This window comes from Bombina bombina, chromosome 6 (assembly GCF_027579735.1).
Source record: "Bombina bombina isolate aBomBom1 chromosome 6, aBomBom1.pri, whole genome shotgun sequence".
Classification (NCBI taxonomy): Eukaryota; Metazoa; Chordata; class Amphibia; order Anura; family Bombinatoridae; genus Bombina; species Bombina bombina.
In genome coordinates this window covers 734,695,984-734,714,502 of record NC_069504.1, presented here as the reverse complement: position 1 = coordinate 734,714,502, position 18,519 = coordinate 734,695,984, and the positions used below count along the sequence as shown (strand labels likewise).

At 38.6% G+C, this 18,519-nt stretch overlaps 1 protein-coding gene across 1 annotated transcript in view; it reads right to left on the bottom strand.

The window, feature by feature from the left end:
* The window catches only part of BMP1 (bone morphogenetic protein 1), a 340,767-nt gene that overhangs the window by 180,056 nt on the left and 142,192 nt on the right, over positions 1-18,519 (bottom strand). The window contains exons 3-7 of the mRNA XM_053717959.1: positions 18,202-18,348; positions 17,773-17,890; positions 14,107-14,285; positions 5,702-5,807; positions 5,089-5,213 (exon numbers count right to left, since the gene is read on the bottom strand). Coding sequence (XP_053573934.1) covers positions 5,089-5,213; positions 5,702-5,807; positions 14,107-14,285; positions 17,773-17,890; positions 18,202-18,348 — 675 coding nt within the window. The remainder of the gene's footprint in view (positions 1-5,088; positions 5,214-5,701; positions 5,808-14,106; positions 14,286-17,772; positions 17,891-18,201; positions 18,349-18,519) is intronic.

Genomic DNA, 18,519 nt, shown 5'->3' with positions numbered 1-18,519 from the left:
TTGCTAGTTGAGGCCAAGCTTTGAGAGCATTGAATATCGCTCTCAGTTCCAGAATGTTTATCGGGAGAAGAGATTCTTCCCGAGACCATAGACCCTGAGCTTTCAGGGGTTCCCAGACCGCACCCCAGCCCACCAGGCTGGCGTCGGTCGTGACAATGACCCACTCTTGTCTGCGGAAGCTCATTCCCTGTGACAGATTGTCCAGGGTCAGCCACCAACGGAGTGAATCTCTGGTCTTTTGATCTACTTGAATCGTCGGAGACAAGTCTGTATAATCCCCATTCCACTGTCTGAGCATGCACAGTTGTAATGGTCTTAGATGAATTCGTGCAAAAGGAACTATGTCCATTGCTGCAACCATCAATCCTATTACTTCCATGCACTGCGCTATGGAAGGATGAAGAACAGAATGAAGTACTTGACAAAAGCTTAGAATTTTTGATTTTCTGACCTCTGTCAGAAAAATCCTCATTTCTAATGAATCTATTATTGTTCCCAAGAAGGGAACTCTTGTTGACGGGGACAGAGAACTTTTTTCTTTGTTCACCTTCCATCCGTGAGATCTGAGAAAGGCTAGGACGATGTCCGTATGAGCCTTTGCTTTTGACAGAGACGACGCTTGAATCAGGATGTCGTCCAAGTAAGGTACTACTGCAATGCCCCTTAGTCTTAGAACCGCTAGAAGGGACCCTAGTACCTTTGTGAAAATCCTTGGAGCAGTGGCTAATCCGAATGGAAGTGCCACAAACTGGTAATGCTTGTCCAGAAAAGCGAACCTTAGGAACTGATGATGTTCCTTGTGGATAGGAATATGTAGGTACGCATCCTTTAAATCCACGGTAGTCATAAATTGATTTTCCTGGATAGTAGGTAGGATCGTTCGAATAGTTTCCATTTTGAACGATGGAACCTTGAGAAATTTGTTTAGGATCTTGAGATCCAAAATTGGTCTGAATGTTCCCTCTTTTTTGGGAACTATGAACAGGTTGGAATAAAAACCCATCCCTTGTTCTCTTATTGGAACTGGATGAATCACTCCCATCTTTAACAGGTCTTCTACACAATGTAAGAATGCCTGTCTTTTTATTTGGTTTGAAGATAATTGAGACCTGTGGAATCTAGTTCTTTGAATTCCAGGAGATAACCTTGAGAAACTATTTCTAGCGCCCAAGGATCCTGAACATCTCTTGCCCAAGCCTGAGCAAAGAGAGAAAGTCTGCCCCCCCACCAGATCCGGTCCCGGATCGGGGGCCATCCCTTCATGCTGTTTTGGTAGCAGTGGTAGGCTTCTTGGCCTGCTTACCCTTGTTCCAGCCTTGCATTGGTCTCCAGGCTGGTTTGGGTTGAGAAGTATTACCCTCTTGCTTAGAGGATGTAGAATTAGAGGCTGGTCCGTTTCTGCGAAAGGGACGAAAATTAGGCTTATTTTTAGCCTTAAAAGACCTATCCTGTGGGAGGGCGTGGCCCTTTCCCCCAGTGATGTCTGAAATAATCTCTTTCAAATCAGGTCCAAATAATGTTTTACCCTTGAAAGGGATGTTAAGCAATTTTGTCTTGGAAGACACATCCGCTGACCAAGACTTTAGCCAAAGCGCTCTGCGCGCCACGATAGCAAACCCTGAATTTTTCGCCGCTAATCTAGCTAATTGCAAAGCGGCATCTAAAATAAAAGAGTTAGCCAATTTAAGTGCTTGAACTCTGTCCATAACCTCCTCATACGAAGATTCTTTATTGAGCGACTTTTCTAGTTCCTCGAACCAGAAACACGCTGCCGTAGTGACAGGAACAATGCATGAAATTGGTTGTAGAAGGTAACCTTGCTGAACAAAAATCTTTTTAAGCAAACCCTCTAATTTTTTATCCATAGGATCTTTGAAAGCACAACTATCTTCGATAGGAATAGTAGTGCGTTTGTTTAGAGTAGAAACCGCCCCCTCGACCTTGGGGACTGTCTGCCATAAGTCCTTTCTGGGGTCGACTATAGGAAATAATTTCTTAAATATAGGGGGGGGAACAAAAGGTATGCCGGGCCTTTCCCACTCTTTATTTACTATGTCCGCCACCCGCTTGGGTATAGGAAAAGCGTCGGGGGGCACCGGAACCTCTAGGAACTTGTCCATCTTACATAATTTCTCTGGAATGACCAAATTGTCACAATCATCCAGAGTAGATAATACCTCCTTAAGCAGTGCGCGGAGATGTTCTAATTTAAATTTAAATGTCACAACATCAGGTTCAGCTTGTTGAGAATTTTTTCCTGAATCTGAAATTTCTCCCTCAGACAAAACCTCCCTCATGGCCCCTTCAGATTGGTGTGAGGGTATGTCAGAACAGTTATCATCAGCGGCCTCTTGCTCTTCAGTGTTTAAAACAGAGCAATCGCGCTTTCTCTGATAAGTAGGCATTTTGGATAAAATGTTTGCTATAGAGTTATCCATTACAGCCGTTAATTGTTGCATGGTAATAAGAATTGGCGCACTAGATGTACTAGGGGCCTCTTGTGTGGGCAAAACTGGTGTAGACACAGAAGGGGATGATGTAGTATCATGTTTACTCCCCTCATTTGAGGAATCATCTTGGGCAATATCATTATCTGTGGCATTGCTGTCCCTACTTTGTTTGGACACTATGGCACAATTATCACATAAATTTAAATGGGGAGACACCTTGGCTTTCATACATATAGAACATAGCTTATCTGATGGTACAGACATGTTAAACAGGCTTAAACTTGTCAACAAAGCACAAAAAACGTTTTAAAATAAAACCGTTACTGTCACTTTAAATTTCAAACTGAAAACACTTTATTACTGAATATGTGAAAAAGTATGAAGGAATTGTTCAAAATTCACCAAAATTTCACCACAGTGTCTTAAAGCCTTAAAAGTATTGCACACCAAATTTCAGAGCTTTAACCCTTAAATTAACGGAACCGGAGCCGTTTTTACATTTAACCCCTATACAGTCCCAGCTATATGCTTTGCTGAGACCCAACCAAGCCCAGAGGGGAATACGATACCAAATGATGCCTTCTATAAGCTTTTTCATTGATTCTTAGCTCCTCACACATGCATCTGCATGCCTTGCTCTCCAAAAACAACTGCGCATTAGTGGCGCGAAAATGAGGCTCTGTCTATAACTAGAAAAGGCCCCCATCTGAAAAAGGTGTCCAACACAGTGCCTGCCGTTTTTCTAAACAATCCCCAAGATTATAATAACCATTAATAGTTAGAATCTGCAAAATATGCCTAACAAAGCAATCGTTTTAGCCCAGAAAAATGTCTACCAGTTTTTTAAGCCCTTATGAAGCCCTTTATTCTTTTATTTAACTAAGAAAATGGCTTACCGGTCCCCATAAGGGGAAATGACAGCCTTCCAGCATTACATAGTCTTGTTAGAAATATGGCCAGTCATACCTTAAGCAGAAAAGTCTGCCAACTGTTTCCCCCAACTGAAGTTACTTCATCTCAACAGTCCTGTGTGGAAACAGCAATCGATTTTAGTAACTTCTGCTAAAATCATCTTCCTCTTACAAACAGAAATCTTCATCTTTTTTCTGTTTCAGAGTAAATAGTACATACCAGCACTATTTTAAAATAACGAACACTTGATTGAAGAATAAAAACTACATTTAAACACCAAAAAACTCTTAACCATCTCCGTGGAGATGTTGCCTGTGCAACGGCAAAGAGAATGACTGGGGTGGGCGGAGCCTAGGAGGGATCATGTGACCAGCTTTGCTGGGACTCTTTGCTATTTCCTGTTGGGGAAGAGAATATCCCACAAGTAAGGATGACGCCGTGGACCGGACACACCTATGTTGGAGAAATTATATTTGTTGTTTAAATATTGAAAAATAAGGGTAACATTTTAATGTCCATAAATCAGTGGGCACTGCCATATTGTAATTAAGGTTTTTGTTTCTGCAAAGGCCAATAAGGGACAGTTATAAATGGCTTACTAGAATGTGCAACCAATGACTGTAAGGAATATAGCTGTGTCTGCACTTCCAGTTTTAACAGGAATTTGAGAAGTCAATATTCAGAATTAAATTACAGGAAAAGGAGAAAAATAATGAAAGTATATTGCAAAGTTGTTTTGCTACATATATTGAAGCATTGTATATTAATAGTAAGTGTTTAATGTCCCTTAAAGGTGTTAAACCACCAAAAGTGGGTTTTAGGAGGAAGCTGAGCTTATGTGACAGATTCATGTTGACAGACCTAGTACACGGGTACAAAAATGAAGGATAGTTAACTTTTTTTTTTTTTTTAATGCCCTCAATGTGCCACATGCAACTCCATAGTACAAAGTACAACATTTAGACAACATGCCAATCAAAGATATAAGATCTGTGGTGTATTTTATGTAGGAACGACTTGATGATATTAAAACTAAAATACCTATAATGTACTGCAGGATCCAGGCCAGGAAAGTTAATATTAGAAGATGTAGTGTCTGCCAATTGGGTGCAGCTTGTTTATTTTAAACAGTTTGATAATATTGTAGTCACCCCTAATGGGCATTTGTGTTTTAATCCTCTTTAAATTTTGATGCCAAAAAACGTATATGTATAGGTACACATGCACACACACCAACGTAAATCTGACCTTTTAGCTTATCTATTGTATTATCTTTTAATCTTTCAAACATGGTACTAAAAAGGGTACTAGATTTAATGAGATCTGACACCATATCCTGCTGCAGTTTTATCTCAAAATAAGTGATATACAAATACTCCAGATGTTCTTTATATCTGATGAGTACTTGTTTCTGGTCTCTGTATGAAAAGCACAAATCTAAAAACCAATGTTCTTGGATGGAAATTTCATTAAAGCCCTATGAGATCAGGGAGGAAATTCCCAGTGCCATTTACAATCTTTTTATCTACATTACTAAATAATTGTCCTTCAACAGAAGTAAGACAAACAGATAGATGCATCTGATGCAGGTTTTCATTTAAGGTTCACCAGATCACCAAAGCTTATTATCACTTAATGCAGATAATCGATAATTAGGATACAGTAGATACAAATAAATATAACCAATATTTTACTAATGCCAATATGTATAGTGTATATAGATTACCTTGACATTTGTACAGTTTCCTGGCCTGACCGATGTCTCCTGCACTGAGCCGTGTTCTTTGTCCTATGGGGGGTCTCACTCCATTAACATCGTATTTTGGCAGAATGGTATCCAGAAAAATTCCCCTTTGACAAAGTCACAAGTAAAAAGAAATCAGCAAAAAAATGGCACTGCTACAACTTCCTTTACAGTGGTTATAAAGAAAAACAAAAACCCTGATCTACTTTTTATATAAAAGTTTTTTGTTTTGTTTTTAAAAACAAACCTAGCAATATAAATTTTGTTCCCCAAAAATGTTAGGTGTAAACTTGGAGGGCACAGGAAAATATTCAGAGGTTATAGCATGGTGTGCACACGCTCATTTTAGATAGAACTCCCAGTGAACGTCTCTGCAACAGATTATGGGATTTCATGTTTTGCTATATTATTCAGATTGTAGAACCTAAAATCCCTCTAACTCCTTTGAATAGCCTACAGCACCATAAATACCACTGAGGCAAAATATGCCAAACATGTTGAAAGGTCTAGGGATAACAATACTCGCATGCTTGCTACATTACCATCAACAGGGACCCCATGTTTCTAAAACACTATACCTAGACTTCATTCTCACCTGGAGAAGGTGTTGCGTGCATAGTGCATAATGCTGTCAAAATCATACGTTTCCCCAAGAGATTCCACCTCCTCTTGCTCCATTTTCAGAAAGTTATACTCCTGTCCTGGGGGGAATAAACAGACAATAAGAAAGAAGAATTATAAGGCCCAAAAAAAAAGTTGTTGGCTACTACTCTAGAATGGAAGCATCCATTTCTGGATATGGCATAATTTGCACTTCGTGTTTTGAAACCATTTTTGTTGACAGTACATTACTTGGAACTAGATTGTAATAACTGTAATATAAGTAGATCAATGAATAGCCATCAAGTATCATTTAGGAGTTCATTCATTCATACAGTAATTTTGTAAGGATCTTTCTTAAAATTGATTCACTCATAACAATGGGAAAACTGACATGATTATTTACTAGAAATACATTTGTGTAGTATCTCAAGATTATAAACGCTATAAGTAGAAGGGCCCTGTAATCTTTCTGTCCTAATTTGCCTACCCTGTCTACTGTCTAGTCTTTATTGCAAAGTCTGTTATTACAAATAAAGATAATAATATTGTATAGTAGTGATATTAGTAAGATTTGGCGATTCCTCCACTCTAGAATATTTTTGTATAAATGTTCTTCATGTCAATGTTTTTTTTTAAAAATTGTTTTTGTTGAATTCCTTATAAAAAGTTATGTTTTCTATAGTAAGCACCTGGGTTTTGGTTTTCTGATTTGGGGATTTGAGTGCATAATTACTGATTTTTTTATTGGAATAATAATTCTTCTATTTTTTCCTATGTTTTGAATACTTAACTTTATAGCTAACAAATGTACCTTTGTTTATCCCAAAACAAGTTGAGCCAAGTAATAGCCAATAATAGGTGAAGAATTATTTTTAAATTGATTTTTTTATACAAAGATTATCAATATTAGTCCTTTTAGAGCTCATTTCATCCAGTAGGAGTGGATCCATGAAAATGTGTTCATGAGAAGTCCTGACTACACCAACCCATGATATGTTAAATTTAACATTCGTTACATACTACAGAAGGTATAAGTACTAATGAAAACGAGCTATCACCCATCTCCGCCTGCCTTTAACTAAAGTGAAAAGTCATTAACCTGTTAAAGAATAGTATTTGTCTCATTGCACTGGTTGTGGAGGGCCCAGGTGGATGAGATCCCACAATTACAAGAAAATCGTAAAAGAGGGGGGGGTGGAAATGAGAGCGACTATAATTTTTAAGTAGGAGGCATCTGATCCAACCAACCCTACTTTTTTCCATTGTTTTATTTTAAGTGTTGCCATTTATTGCCCTCAGAAAGAAGCTACGTACACTATGCACCAGAAGATCGATAATGAAAACGGCAATGGAGAAAAAAGTAACATCAGCCATGTTGGTGGACACTTTATTTGGTCATGTCTAACCAGCCTTGTGGGCATTCTTGGTTGTGGTTTTGTTGCAGGAAATGGATCTGGTCCATAAGGCTAGGGTTGTCTGAAAATCAAACACTATTGTCTGTTTGTTAAAGGGACATAAAACCACAAAAAATAATTTCATGATTCAGATAGAAAATACAATTTTAAAGTACTTCTATTATAAAATGTTCTTTGTTTTCTTATCCTTTGTTCAAAAGCAGGAAGGTAAGTTCAGGAGAGTGCACGTGTCTAGAGTATTATATGGCAGCAGTGTTGCAACAATGTTATACATAATAAAGAACACTAGATGGCAGTACTATTTCCTGTCATGTAGTGCTTCAGAAAGGTGCACGTTGCCTATCCAGGTATCTCTTCCACATAGAATAACATGAAAACGAAGCAAAATTGATAATATAATTAAATTGGAAACTTTTTTTTTTTAAATTGTATTCTTTATCTGAAAAATTAAAGGAAAAAAATGTGGGTTTCAAGTCTCTAACTAAAAGGGGTATGTATAATTTCTAGATGGGAATAGCAGAAAAGTCAGTTTAATTTATACAATTATGTGTACAACATTGTACAGAATACACAAATTCTAAACTGCTGAAAATATTTGCTTTAGGAACTAGTTTAACTAATGAAAGCAAACAAAGTTCTTTCAAAAAGATGCAGTCACTTCTAAAATAAAAGTTGGTTATGGCTTCAAGTATCTTAAACACTGCATAAGCCACTTTCCTATACTGAATCAGAAGTGAGCTATAACTTCTTTTTGCGCCATTTTTTGCTGTGAACTGTGAGCTTACACTGTGAATTACATTTGTTTACTGGCGGGTTCCAAACTACAGAAAAATTTAACCTTAGATCATTTTAGGCGCTGAAGAAATAAATTTGCACAGAGACTAATACATTTTATTCTAAATAAAACAAGATTATTTATCTCAATAATAAAAATACTAAACCAAAGACAACAACGAATAACTGGTTTTCAGTGCTTTTTTTTTGTATAAATGTAAAGAAAAATCTAGTACTGGGCCGTGATTATTTTTTGTATCTAATAAACTCTTCAAAGATTATCATTTTCAAAGTAGAACTGAGAAAACAAAGAAATTAGCTTGTAAATGGCAGATAAGTAATATAAATTCTGTACAAAAATAGTACTTTCTATAACTAATTTGCCGTTGCATTATACTATGTGGCTTCCATGTCACATTCGTTAAGTTTTGATGCTGCATTGCCTCTTTCAGGTCAAAGATGACAGGAAAAGGTTTAAATGGCATCTCATCCTTTTGTTTGTGCCTGTGTATTGTATTCTACTGGGTGAAACGTTCTGGACTGCTCTACATTTTCTGACCTGATTAGACTTCGCCCTCTGTCTATTGGATGTCAATCTGCTGAATTCATGGTATCGGAAACTTGGCCTTAACTACTGAATTAGTTGAATTAAGGACAAATTGTATTTCTTTCCTATGGCATGGAGAGTTAATTATTAGTGGGATATTCAACTCCTGGCCACCAGGAGGAGGAAAAGAGCACCACAGCAAAGCTGTTAAGTGTAACTTCCCTTACCCATAACCCCCAGTCAGTCAATATCTTTGCCTCTATCCATGGAGGATGTGCGAAGATGGTGTCTGAAGATATATAATCCTTTTATGGGTATTTTTCCCTGCAAGCAAGGATTGGGGTCTAGCCGTGTCCACATCAATCTCTTTAGTAATAGTAGTGGTGGCTTTTAGCAGTTAGAAGGCGGCGAGGAAGTCTTTGCTTTACCCATACCCATGCTTTACTTTAACTTATTTCCTACCCCTTTGCAGAAAGCCAGGGTTGGTTACTCTGTTCTTTCTTTTACTACAGGTCCATGACAGCTTTACTGTTCTAATTTGCAGAGCTCTGTGGTTTAAATCCTGGTCGGCTGATGTAACTTCAAAAGCCAAACTTTTGGCTTTACCTTAAAAGGGTAAGACTTTATTTGGACCTGGTCTGGCAGAAATTATTTCTGAAATTACGGGTGGAAAGGGATCTTTCCTTCCTCAGGACAAGAAGAAAAGACCTCAGGGTCGCCAGAATTCAAATGTTCGCTCCTTTCGTAACTTTTAAGGACTTCCTTCTCTTCTTCCAAAACAGAGCAAGCCAAGACCTCTTGGAGGTCCAGTCAGCCTTGGAATAAGGGTAAGCAAAACAAGAAGCCTACCACTGACTCTAAATCAGCATGAAGGGTCTGCCCCGATCCAATTTTGGATCAAGTGGGGGGGGGGGGGGGGAGGCTTTCCTTTTTATGGCAGGCTTGGATGCTCGATGTCCCAGATCCGTGGACATAGTATCCCAGGGTTACAAAATAGGATTCAAGTCTTGCCCTCCAAGGGGCAGATGTCTCTTGTCAAGACTATCTTCAAACCAGATAAAGAGGGATGCCTTCTTAAATTGCATAGAGGACCTATCCTCCCTGGGAGTTAATTGTTCCAGTCCCACTAGAGCAGTGTTAATTTTGATGGCAAATTTCAATTTAGTCTTAGTCTTTTGAATAAAATGCCATTTTAGTTTTAGTCATATTTTAGTCATCTGAATTGTTTTTGTTTTAGTCGACTGAATCTCCAATAGATTTTAGTCAACTAAAATCTAAGGGGTTTAGTTAAAGTTTAATGCATTATTTAAGCATTTCTCTATAATTTGAAAACTGATTATATACTCCAGGAGTAAACATAACACCTGTTATTATTTATGGTATTAAGGTTTAAACATGCAATACAGACACAGATTTAGCCGTTGTGATATATAACATCTTTATTAAACTTAAAATTAAATAAAACCAAGTTTCATAAACAAACAGTAGTGCAACTTTAAAATATAAAAAAACAAAACTGTAAACTGTATTGGCTGTAACGCCTTTGCACATATTACCCAATATAAAAACGTTAACAGTTCTCTTCAAGTATCAAGTAACTCAACAGAACAAAAAGTTTCTGCAGCTAGCACAGGCACAGCATAACTTAAACCCATACTCGTGTGTTATGCTAATTTCTATAGGAAGAATCAATTGATTGTTCACAGATCCAAAACATTTCGGCAACGATATTAGCACTGCTCTAGAACTTCCAAACTCATTATATACTCCTGGAGTGAAGGTTTATTAACCTGTTTTTATTTATGGTATTAAGGTTTGAACATGCAATACAGATTTAACTGTTGTGGTATATAAAATTTCTTTATCTTAAAATTTAATAAAATTAAGTTTTGTAAATTTTACAAAAGAGAAGTAATTAGATATGGATTGATTATAACAATATGCATAAAATATTTTTGTCAACAAATTTTAATTTAGTTTTAGCCATAGTCTTGACTAAAATGCCATTTTAGTTTTAGTAAAATTTTAGTCATTAGAATTTCTTTAGTTTTATACTAATTTTAGTCGACGAAATTAACACTGCACTAGAGGAACAAGGTCAAAGATTCTATTCAAATCTATTTGTGGCTCCCAAAAAGGAGGGCACTTTCTGTCCCATCCTAGACAGAAAGTGCCTCAACAAAATCCTCAGGGTTCCGTCCTTCAAGATGGAAACTAGTCGTTCCATTCTTCCATTAGTTCAGGAAGGTCAGTTCATCACAACCATAGACCTGAAGGAAGCGTATTTATACGTTTACATTCACAAGGATCATCACCAGTTTCTAAGGTTTGCCTTTCTGGAAAGCATTTCCAGTTTGTTGCACTTCCGTTTGGTCTTGTCCCGGCTCCTAGAATATTCACTAAGGTTCTGGGGGCTCTATTGACAGTGATCAGATCACAGGGAATTGCTGTGGTGCCTTATCTGGGCGACATCTTGGTTCAGGCATCATCTTTTCAACTAGCAAAACCTCATACAGAGATGTTGTTGTCTTTTCTACGTTCCCACGGGTGGAAAGTGAATCTGGAAAAAGAGTTCTCTAGTTCCAGCTACAAGAGAGTGTCTTTCCTAGGGACAATCGTAGATTCCCTGTCCATGAAGATTTTTCTGACTGACATCAGAAAATCCAAACTTCTTGCCTTTCTCTCCAGTCTGCTATTCAACCATCAGTGGCTCAATGGATGGTGATTGGTCTGATGGTGGCTTCCATGGATATCATTCCTTTTGCTCGGTTCCATCTGTGACCGCTGCAGCTTTGCATGCTCAGTCAATGGAACGGAGAACATTCAGATTTATCGCAGAGGAGACTCTCTCTCATGGTGGATTTCACAGGAACATCTGTCTCAGGGCACTTGCTTCCTGAGACCTTCCTGGATGTTTGTGACTATGGACACCAGCCTGTTAGGCTGGGGAGCTGTTTGGGGTTCTCTAAAAAGCTCGGGGCCTGTGGTCTCACGAAGAGAGTCTTCTCTTCCCATAAACATCTTGGAGTGGAGAGCAATCTTTGCCTTGACAGCTTGGCCTCAAATATCTTTAGTCCATTTTTTTTCCAGTCGGACATCATCACCTCAGTGGCTTACATCAACCACTAGGGAGGAACTCTGAGTTCCTTGGCCATGAAGGAGGTGACTCAAATTCTGCAGTGGGTGGAAGCTCATGATTGTCTCCTATCTGCCATCCACATTCCAGGAGTGGACAATTAGGAGAAGGATTTTCTAAACAGAGAGACTTTTCATCCCAGGGAGTGGGTTCTCCACCTGGAAGTGTTCTCAAGGATAACCCTCAGGTGGGGGGTTCCGGAGTTGGATCTGATGGCGTCTCGTCAAAACGCCAAGCTTTCAAGAGATCCTCAGGCAGCTCTGATAGATGGTCTGGCGGTTCCTTGGAAATTTGGTCTAGAAAACCTGTTTTCTCCATTTGCTCTCCTTCCACAAGTCATTGCTTGTTTAAAACACGAGAGAGCATCTGTGATTCTAATAGCTCCTGTCTGGCAGGATCTGGTTCGCGGACCTGGTGAAGATGTCATCTCTTCCACCTTGGAGATTACCTCTGAGGAAGGACCTTCTAATTCAGGGTCCATTCCTCCATCCAAATTTAGATTCTCTGAAGCTGATTGCTTGAAGATTGAATGCCTAGTTCTGTCTAGAAGTGGTTTTACTGAAGCGGTCATTGATACTATGCTTCAGGCTCATAAACCTGTTACTCGCAGGATTTACCATAAGGTATGGCATAAATACCTTTTTGGTGCTAATCTAAGGGTTTCTCCAGGATGGCCTGGAGAAAGGTTTGTCAGTCAGTACTCTGAAGGGTCAGATTTCTGCACCGTCTATTCTTTTGCACAAATGTCTGGCAGATTTACCAGTTGTTCAAGCTTTTTGTTCAGGCCTAGTCAGAATCAGGCCTGTGTTTAAACCTGTTGCTCCTCCTTGGAGCCTTAACCTAGTTCTTAAAGTTTTGCAGCAGGCTCCGTTTAAGCCTATGCATGTTGTTGATATAAAGTTGTTATCTTGGAAGATTTTGTTTCTCCTTGCTATTTCTTCCGCTCGCAGAGTTTGAGTTTTCAGCTCTGCAGTGTGATTCCCTGTATCTTATTTTTCATGCAGATAATGGGATCCGTCGTACTAAATTGGGGTTTCTCCCTAAGGTTGTGTTGGATCGAAACAATCAGGAAATTGTTGTTCCTTCTTTTTGTCCTAATCCTTCTCATAAGGAACGTCTTTTGCATAACCTTGGTGTTGTGCGTACTAAAATTTTACCTACAAGCTACTTAAGATTTTTGTCAATCTTCTGCCCTGTTTGTCGTTTTCTCTGGAAAGCGTAAGGGTCAGAAGGCCACTTCTACTACCCTTTCTCTCTGGTTAAGAAGTATGATTCTTTTTGCTTATAAGACAGCTGGACAGCAGCCTCCTGAGAGAATTACAGCTCATTCCACTAGGGTTGTCTCCTCATCTTGGGCTTTCAAAAATTAAACTTCTGTGGAACAGATTTGCAGGGCGGCAACATGGCCCTCTTTGCATACTTTTTCCAAATTTGATACTTTGGCTTCGGCTGAGGCCTCTTTTGGGAGCAGGGTTCTTCAAGCGGTGGTGCCTTCGGTTAAAGTCCTCCTGCCATGTTCTCCCTCCCTTTTCATTCTGTGTCCTCTAGCTTGGGTATTCGTTCCCACTAGTAATTGGAATGAAGAAGTGGACTCTCCATGCCATAGTAAAGAAAAGAAAATGTATGCTTACCTGATAGATTTCTTTCTTTCCGGGCATGGAGAGTCCATGACCCCGCCCTTTTTAAAAAAAATTATAATCCGGCAGTTTTTTTTTGAGTAAACCTCAGGCACCTCTATACCCTTCTGTTTCTCCTTTTTCCATTTTCCTTCGGCTGAATGACTGGGGATTATGGGTAAGGGAAGTTACACTTAACAGCTTTGCTGGGGTGCTCTTTGCCTCCTCCTGCTGGCCAGGAGTTGAATATCCCACTAGTAATTGGAATGAAGTAGTGCACTCCCCATGCCAGGAAATAAAAATTTATCAGGTAAGCATACATTTAGTTTTTTGCAAGTAAAGAGCTTTTTCCTGTTGCTGAACCCAGGCTTTTCTGTTATACGTCTCCTATCTTACCCATTTTAACTATGTGCTTAACCCCTTTGCGGGGTGACGCAAACAATAGTGCAATTATGAAATGCACCAGTACAGGGGTGCCCATACTTCTAGTGAGATAAGGTCTACATTTGTGCTGTGTATTTGTGTAATGCATGTTCAACTAAGGTCTGTAGAACATAGAGCCTACTATTCTAACGTTCTAAGTGCCAAACCACACTTAAATTAATGCTACTGTAGTGGCGTGGAGTTTACATTTCTTTAAAATTGAGCCCATACTACTACTACTACTACTACTGGCTGAAACAGAAATGGTATATCACACAACAGATACTGGTCAGCACTTGGGGATCACATTCTGCCTTTTGGTCATATCTCCCATAGCACATTAAAACATTTAATACACTATTGCATATAATAACGTTTTGTAATAATATATAATGCACTACTGCACTTCTATGTCCCAGGATATCTTACATTCCCTCCTACATCATACATACTGACTATGCTCCATTTCACCCTCCCTGTGAGTACCCGGCTGGATGTTCTCCCTGATGATCGACACATGGTCATCACGATCTGGCCTGGTGTGTTCATGCCAGAATCCAATCACATGCCCCAATTCATGGACCACAATTCCAAACTTGTCACAGTTCTTCCCTATGGAGATAGCCTGGGGCCCCCCTCCGCGTCGGCCTACATATGAGCAGCATCTGAAAATGAAGGTTATGTGAAAAGTGAGATTGTTGGTTCAAATATGGAACAGAAAGGAAACACTTTATTAAATTTAAATTATGTAGTGTATGTCCTAAGACACAAATCGGTATGGTAATAACTACACTTCTATAGGAGAACATAAAATCCCTAAATAATAAGTAAATAGATTAAAACAGCCCTTTTTTTATTGGACTGAAAGGTCTTAAACTTGCAAAGAGTACATTTATGTGCATGAAACAAAAGATCATATACATTGAATTTCCTATAAAACACATTTAACCTGTGCTCATGAAGGACTATGGGCAGGATGATCAAAAACTCGCCAGCATGGAGATAAATCAAACAAAATCTTTGTGGACTCCATTACGGGCAGTCCCCACTTTTAACGTATCAAGGTTTTAACAACCGGCAAATAGAGATTATACATTTTTTCTCACCCACAGAAAGTTAACACCCAAGTTGATCAATTTTCATGCGACCAGGTTTTTTGACAGACTCAAAAATAACCTACACACCCTGGGCTGAACCTGCTATGTTTGTTAATTCCTTTACATGACCCAATAACACAGGTGATCTCTGTACCTGGAGGCTTAAAGGTCCAGTAAACCTAGAAAATAATGTTATATTATTCTGCACATAGTGCAGAATTATATAACATTATATTAGTGCTAGCTTTATAGAACATAGAGGGTTTTTCAGACCCGCCCTCTGTGCTAGCTTTATATAACAAAGAGGGTTTTTCAGACCCGCCCTCTGTGCTCTACTGAGCGGGTCTGGTTTTCCCTATGAGCGCATCTGGGCAGCTGTCTAGTCAGAGCACGGCCTGACCGCACCATTACACTCAATGTAGCTCGCTCCCGCTGTCAGACAGAGCAGGAGCGAGCTACATTGTGTCTAATGGCGCGGTCAGGCCGGGCTGTGACTAGACAGCTGCCCAGATGCGCTCAGAGGGAAAACCAGACCTGCTCAGTAGAGCACAGAGGGCAGGTCTGAAAAACCCTCTTTTTTAATAAAATTTCACAGGCAATATTCTGTTACATAAAGCTAGCTCTAATACAATGTTATATAATTCTGCACTATGTGCAGATTTATATAACATTTTCTAAGTTTACTGGCCCTTTAACACTATTTTTACAGACCCCGCTTTAGACCAAAGCTTGCTAGACCAGACAGCCCTAGATTTTGACTTAGATATACATGAAGTCACCTCTGCTATGATTAATTGAGAAGCCTATAAAATGTTTTATACGGGGCAAAATCCAATAAGCAGACTACACATAGTCCGTCAGCGAAAGGAAGAGTATTATAACAACTTCATTAATAAACTCGCTCAGCTGGAAATTCTTTTGTCTGCAGTCTCATTAATGATAATAAAGAGGTACTACATACATGCACACAATTCTTTGTCTAAAAACTGCCTTAGCCAATTTGTCAGATATAGATACAACAGAACTAGACTCCCCGATAACGTTGAAAGAATTGCAAGATGCTACCTAATGGGAAAGCGCCAGGCCTAAGGGGTTTAGGGTTAAAAAGGGACACTGAACCCTTTTTTTTTTTTCTCTTTCATGATTCAGATAGAGAATGCAATTTTAAGTAACTTTCTAACTTACTCCTATTATCAATTTTTCTTTGTTCTCTTGGTATCTATTTAAGAAAGCAGGAATGTAAAGGTTACGAGCTGGCCCATCTTTGGTTTAGCACCTGGGTAGCGCTTGTTGATTGGTGGCTAAATGTAGCCACCAATCAGCAAGCACTACCCAGGGTGGTGAACCAAAAATGGGCCGGCTCCTATGCTTACATTCCTGGGGGTTTTTTAAACAAAGAAAACAAGAGAAAGAAGAAAAATTGATAATAGTAGATTAGAAAGTTACTTCAAATCGACTGCTATATCTGCTTATTGCTTAACTTATTTTATTTGATAGATCAAGGGGCTCAATTCCCCAGTTTCATGCTCAAAGCGCTAATTAAAAAAAAAACTAAGCCAAGGATGGCTCCTGATCAACCTATCAAGTAAAGACCTATTTCCCTCTTAAACATAGACAGGGTGTGGGTAAATGGGACTGAAATTCTCTATATCCAGTGAAATAGCACAGGGGTGTCTGCTTTCTCCACTTTTTTTGCCTTGACTGTAGAAATCTTAGCAGCACTAGTTTGCAGCATGAGGGTCCAGATTGGTCCAATACATCTTAAAAATATCTTACACTGGCAGAAGACATTCTATTTATGAAAAAAAGGAGAGAAAAAAAAGTCCTAAAATTTGAAGATAAAAAAAATCAAACTTTATTCCATAAGTAAAAACAGGAAAACGGAGAGCTGTTCCAAAGCAGAGTGTCTTGTCTGACCGGTTTCGGTCAATAGACCATAATTGTAGACATAATGGGCTACAAGTGTGTGCCCTATTTAAGAAGGATGAAAACACCTCATTGGCTAAAAACAAATGGTATTGAAACAGCTAATTACATTTAAAGGTATAAACACAGTAATCTAAGTATACATATGCAAGAGGATAATTTAGATATAGGCTAACATAGTCTGTGGATATATGATAAATATACATTTGCATGAATGATATTGACAAGCCAAAAGAATACAAAAAGGTACATATACATATCAGTGATGTGTGATACAATAAATATGGAAGATCCCGTTTATCCACCTACACTTAACAGTTAATCGTAGGTAAACAAAACAAAAAAATGCAACATGTTGCTTGGTAGAACAGCAAGGAGGCAGATGGAGTTAATCTCAACTATAAGTGGAGCATATCTACATATCACGTGGTTTCATATTTCAATGCCACAAATAATGGACTGTATCCAAAAAAATTAGAAAGGATACACAATAATGACTATACATTATACGTTTATAAGAACCCAAAATTGGTAAATATAGATATATCACACCAAAAACCACATTCCATCATGAAAAATCGTTAAACCATATTGCATATATTGGTAAGACACATATAACAGAATATAAAGAAAATAAAGAAATGCTGAATTTAGTAGCATACTGTTGGGTAAACTATAAAAGTAATACACATAAATAATGAATCCTTTAACTAAATTATGCCTCAACCTAGTGTTGCCAATAATTAATGATATCAAACTCCGAAATAAAACCATTGGGGATGAGAGTATCCAACTTGAAGATCCAATATTTTCAAATGTGCTTCGTTCTCTTAGTATCCCTTGTTAAAAAATGAATACGCACTTATGATACACTAGGGGGAGCTGCTGCTAATTGGTGCTTGCACACATTTGTCTCTTGTGATTGGCTAAAAAGATATTTTAAGCTTCCTGTCAGTAGTGCAATGCTGTCCCTTTAGCAATGGATAACAAGAGAATGAAGAAAATTTGATAATAGTATTAAATTGGAAGGTTGTTTAAAATTGTATGTTCTATCTGAATCCTAAAAGACAATTTGGGGGTTTGCTATCTCTTTAATCATTTGGCTACATAAAGATTATTGAATATTTACCCGCATGGTCTGAACGTGAACACAATGTAACTGTCCTCATCAGTCCTTTCTAAGAAGGTGACACATGTATGCTTCTCCCAATGACGCATGGCCTGCCGGAATATTGCTCGCTGACTGCCTGTGGCGGGTGGGGCACAGGGAAAGTAAAAAAGGTATGAGCAAGGGTAATATTAATGAATTCAGAAAGATCAAGAGATAGGAATAAAGCTGACAGAAAAACAATTGCAGCAAACAAGATGTTTATTAGGTTTAAATATGTTCAGACTTGGTTGGTATGTTATTCTTTAGCAAGACAACAGAATGGGTGTTTACTGTCCCTTTAAATAGGATATATTGAGCACAATAAGACACCACCAATGCAACAAATACATCCTTAATCTACTCCCTTAGGGTATTTGCCCCATAATTACTGCAGAGCTCTCCACTCACCACTGAAGTTCCCACTGATAACATAAGGAATGACCCCATCAGGCCACACTCGTTCTGGCCGCGAGGTAGCTGCACGCTTGCCACGGTGATGCCTTCTGCCATGTTTTGAATGTCTTCTCGTCTTGGGTACTGAACTATTTCTTGCAACTGTAATGGAACAGCAAAAATGCAGATAATGCACATAGACCAGGTGGGGAAAAAAGCAACAGAGGCAATTTTCTGCACATAATTCTATTTTAAATGTAAAGGGACATTAAAGTCAAAACAAATCTGCATGACCTATCTGAATCAAACAACTTTCTAATTTACTTTTATCAT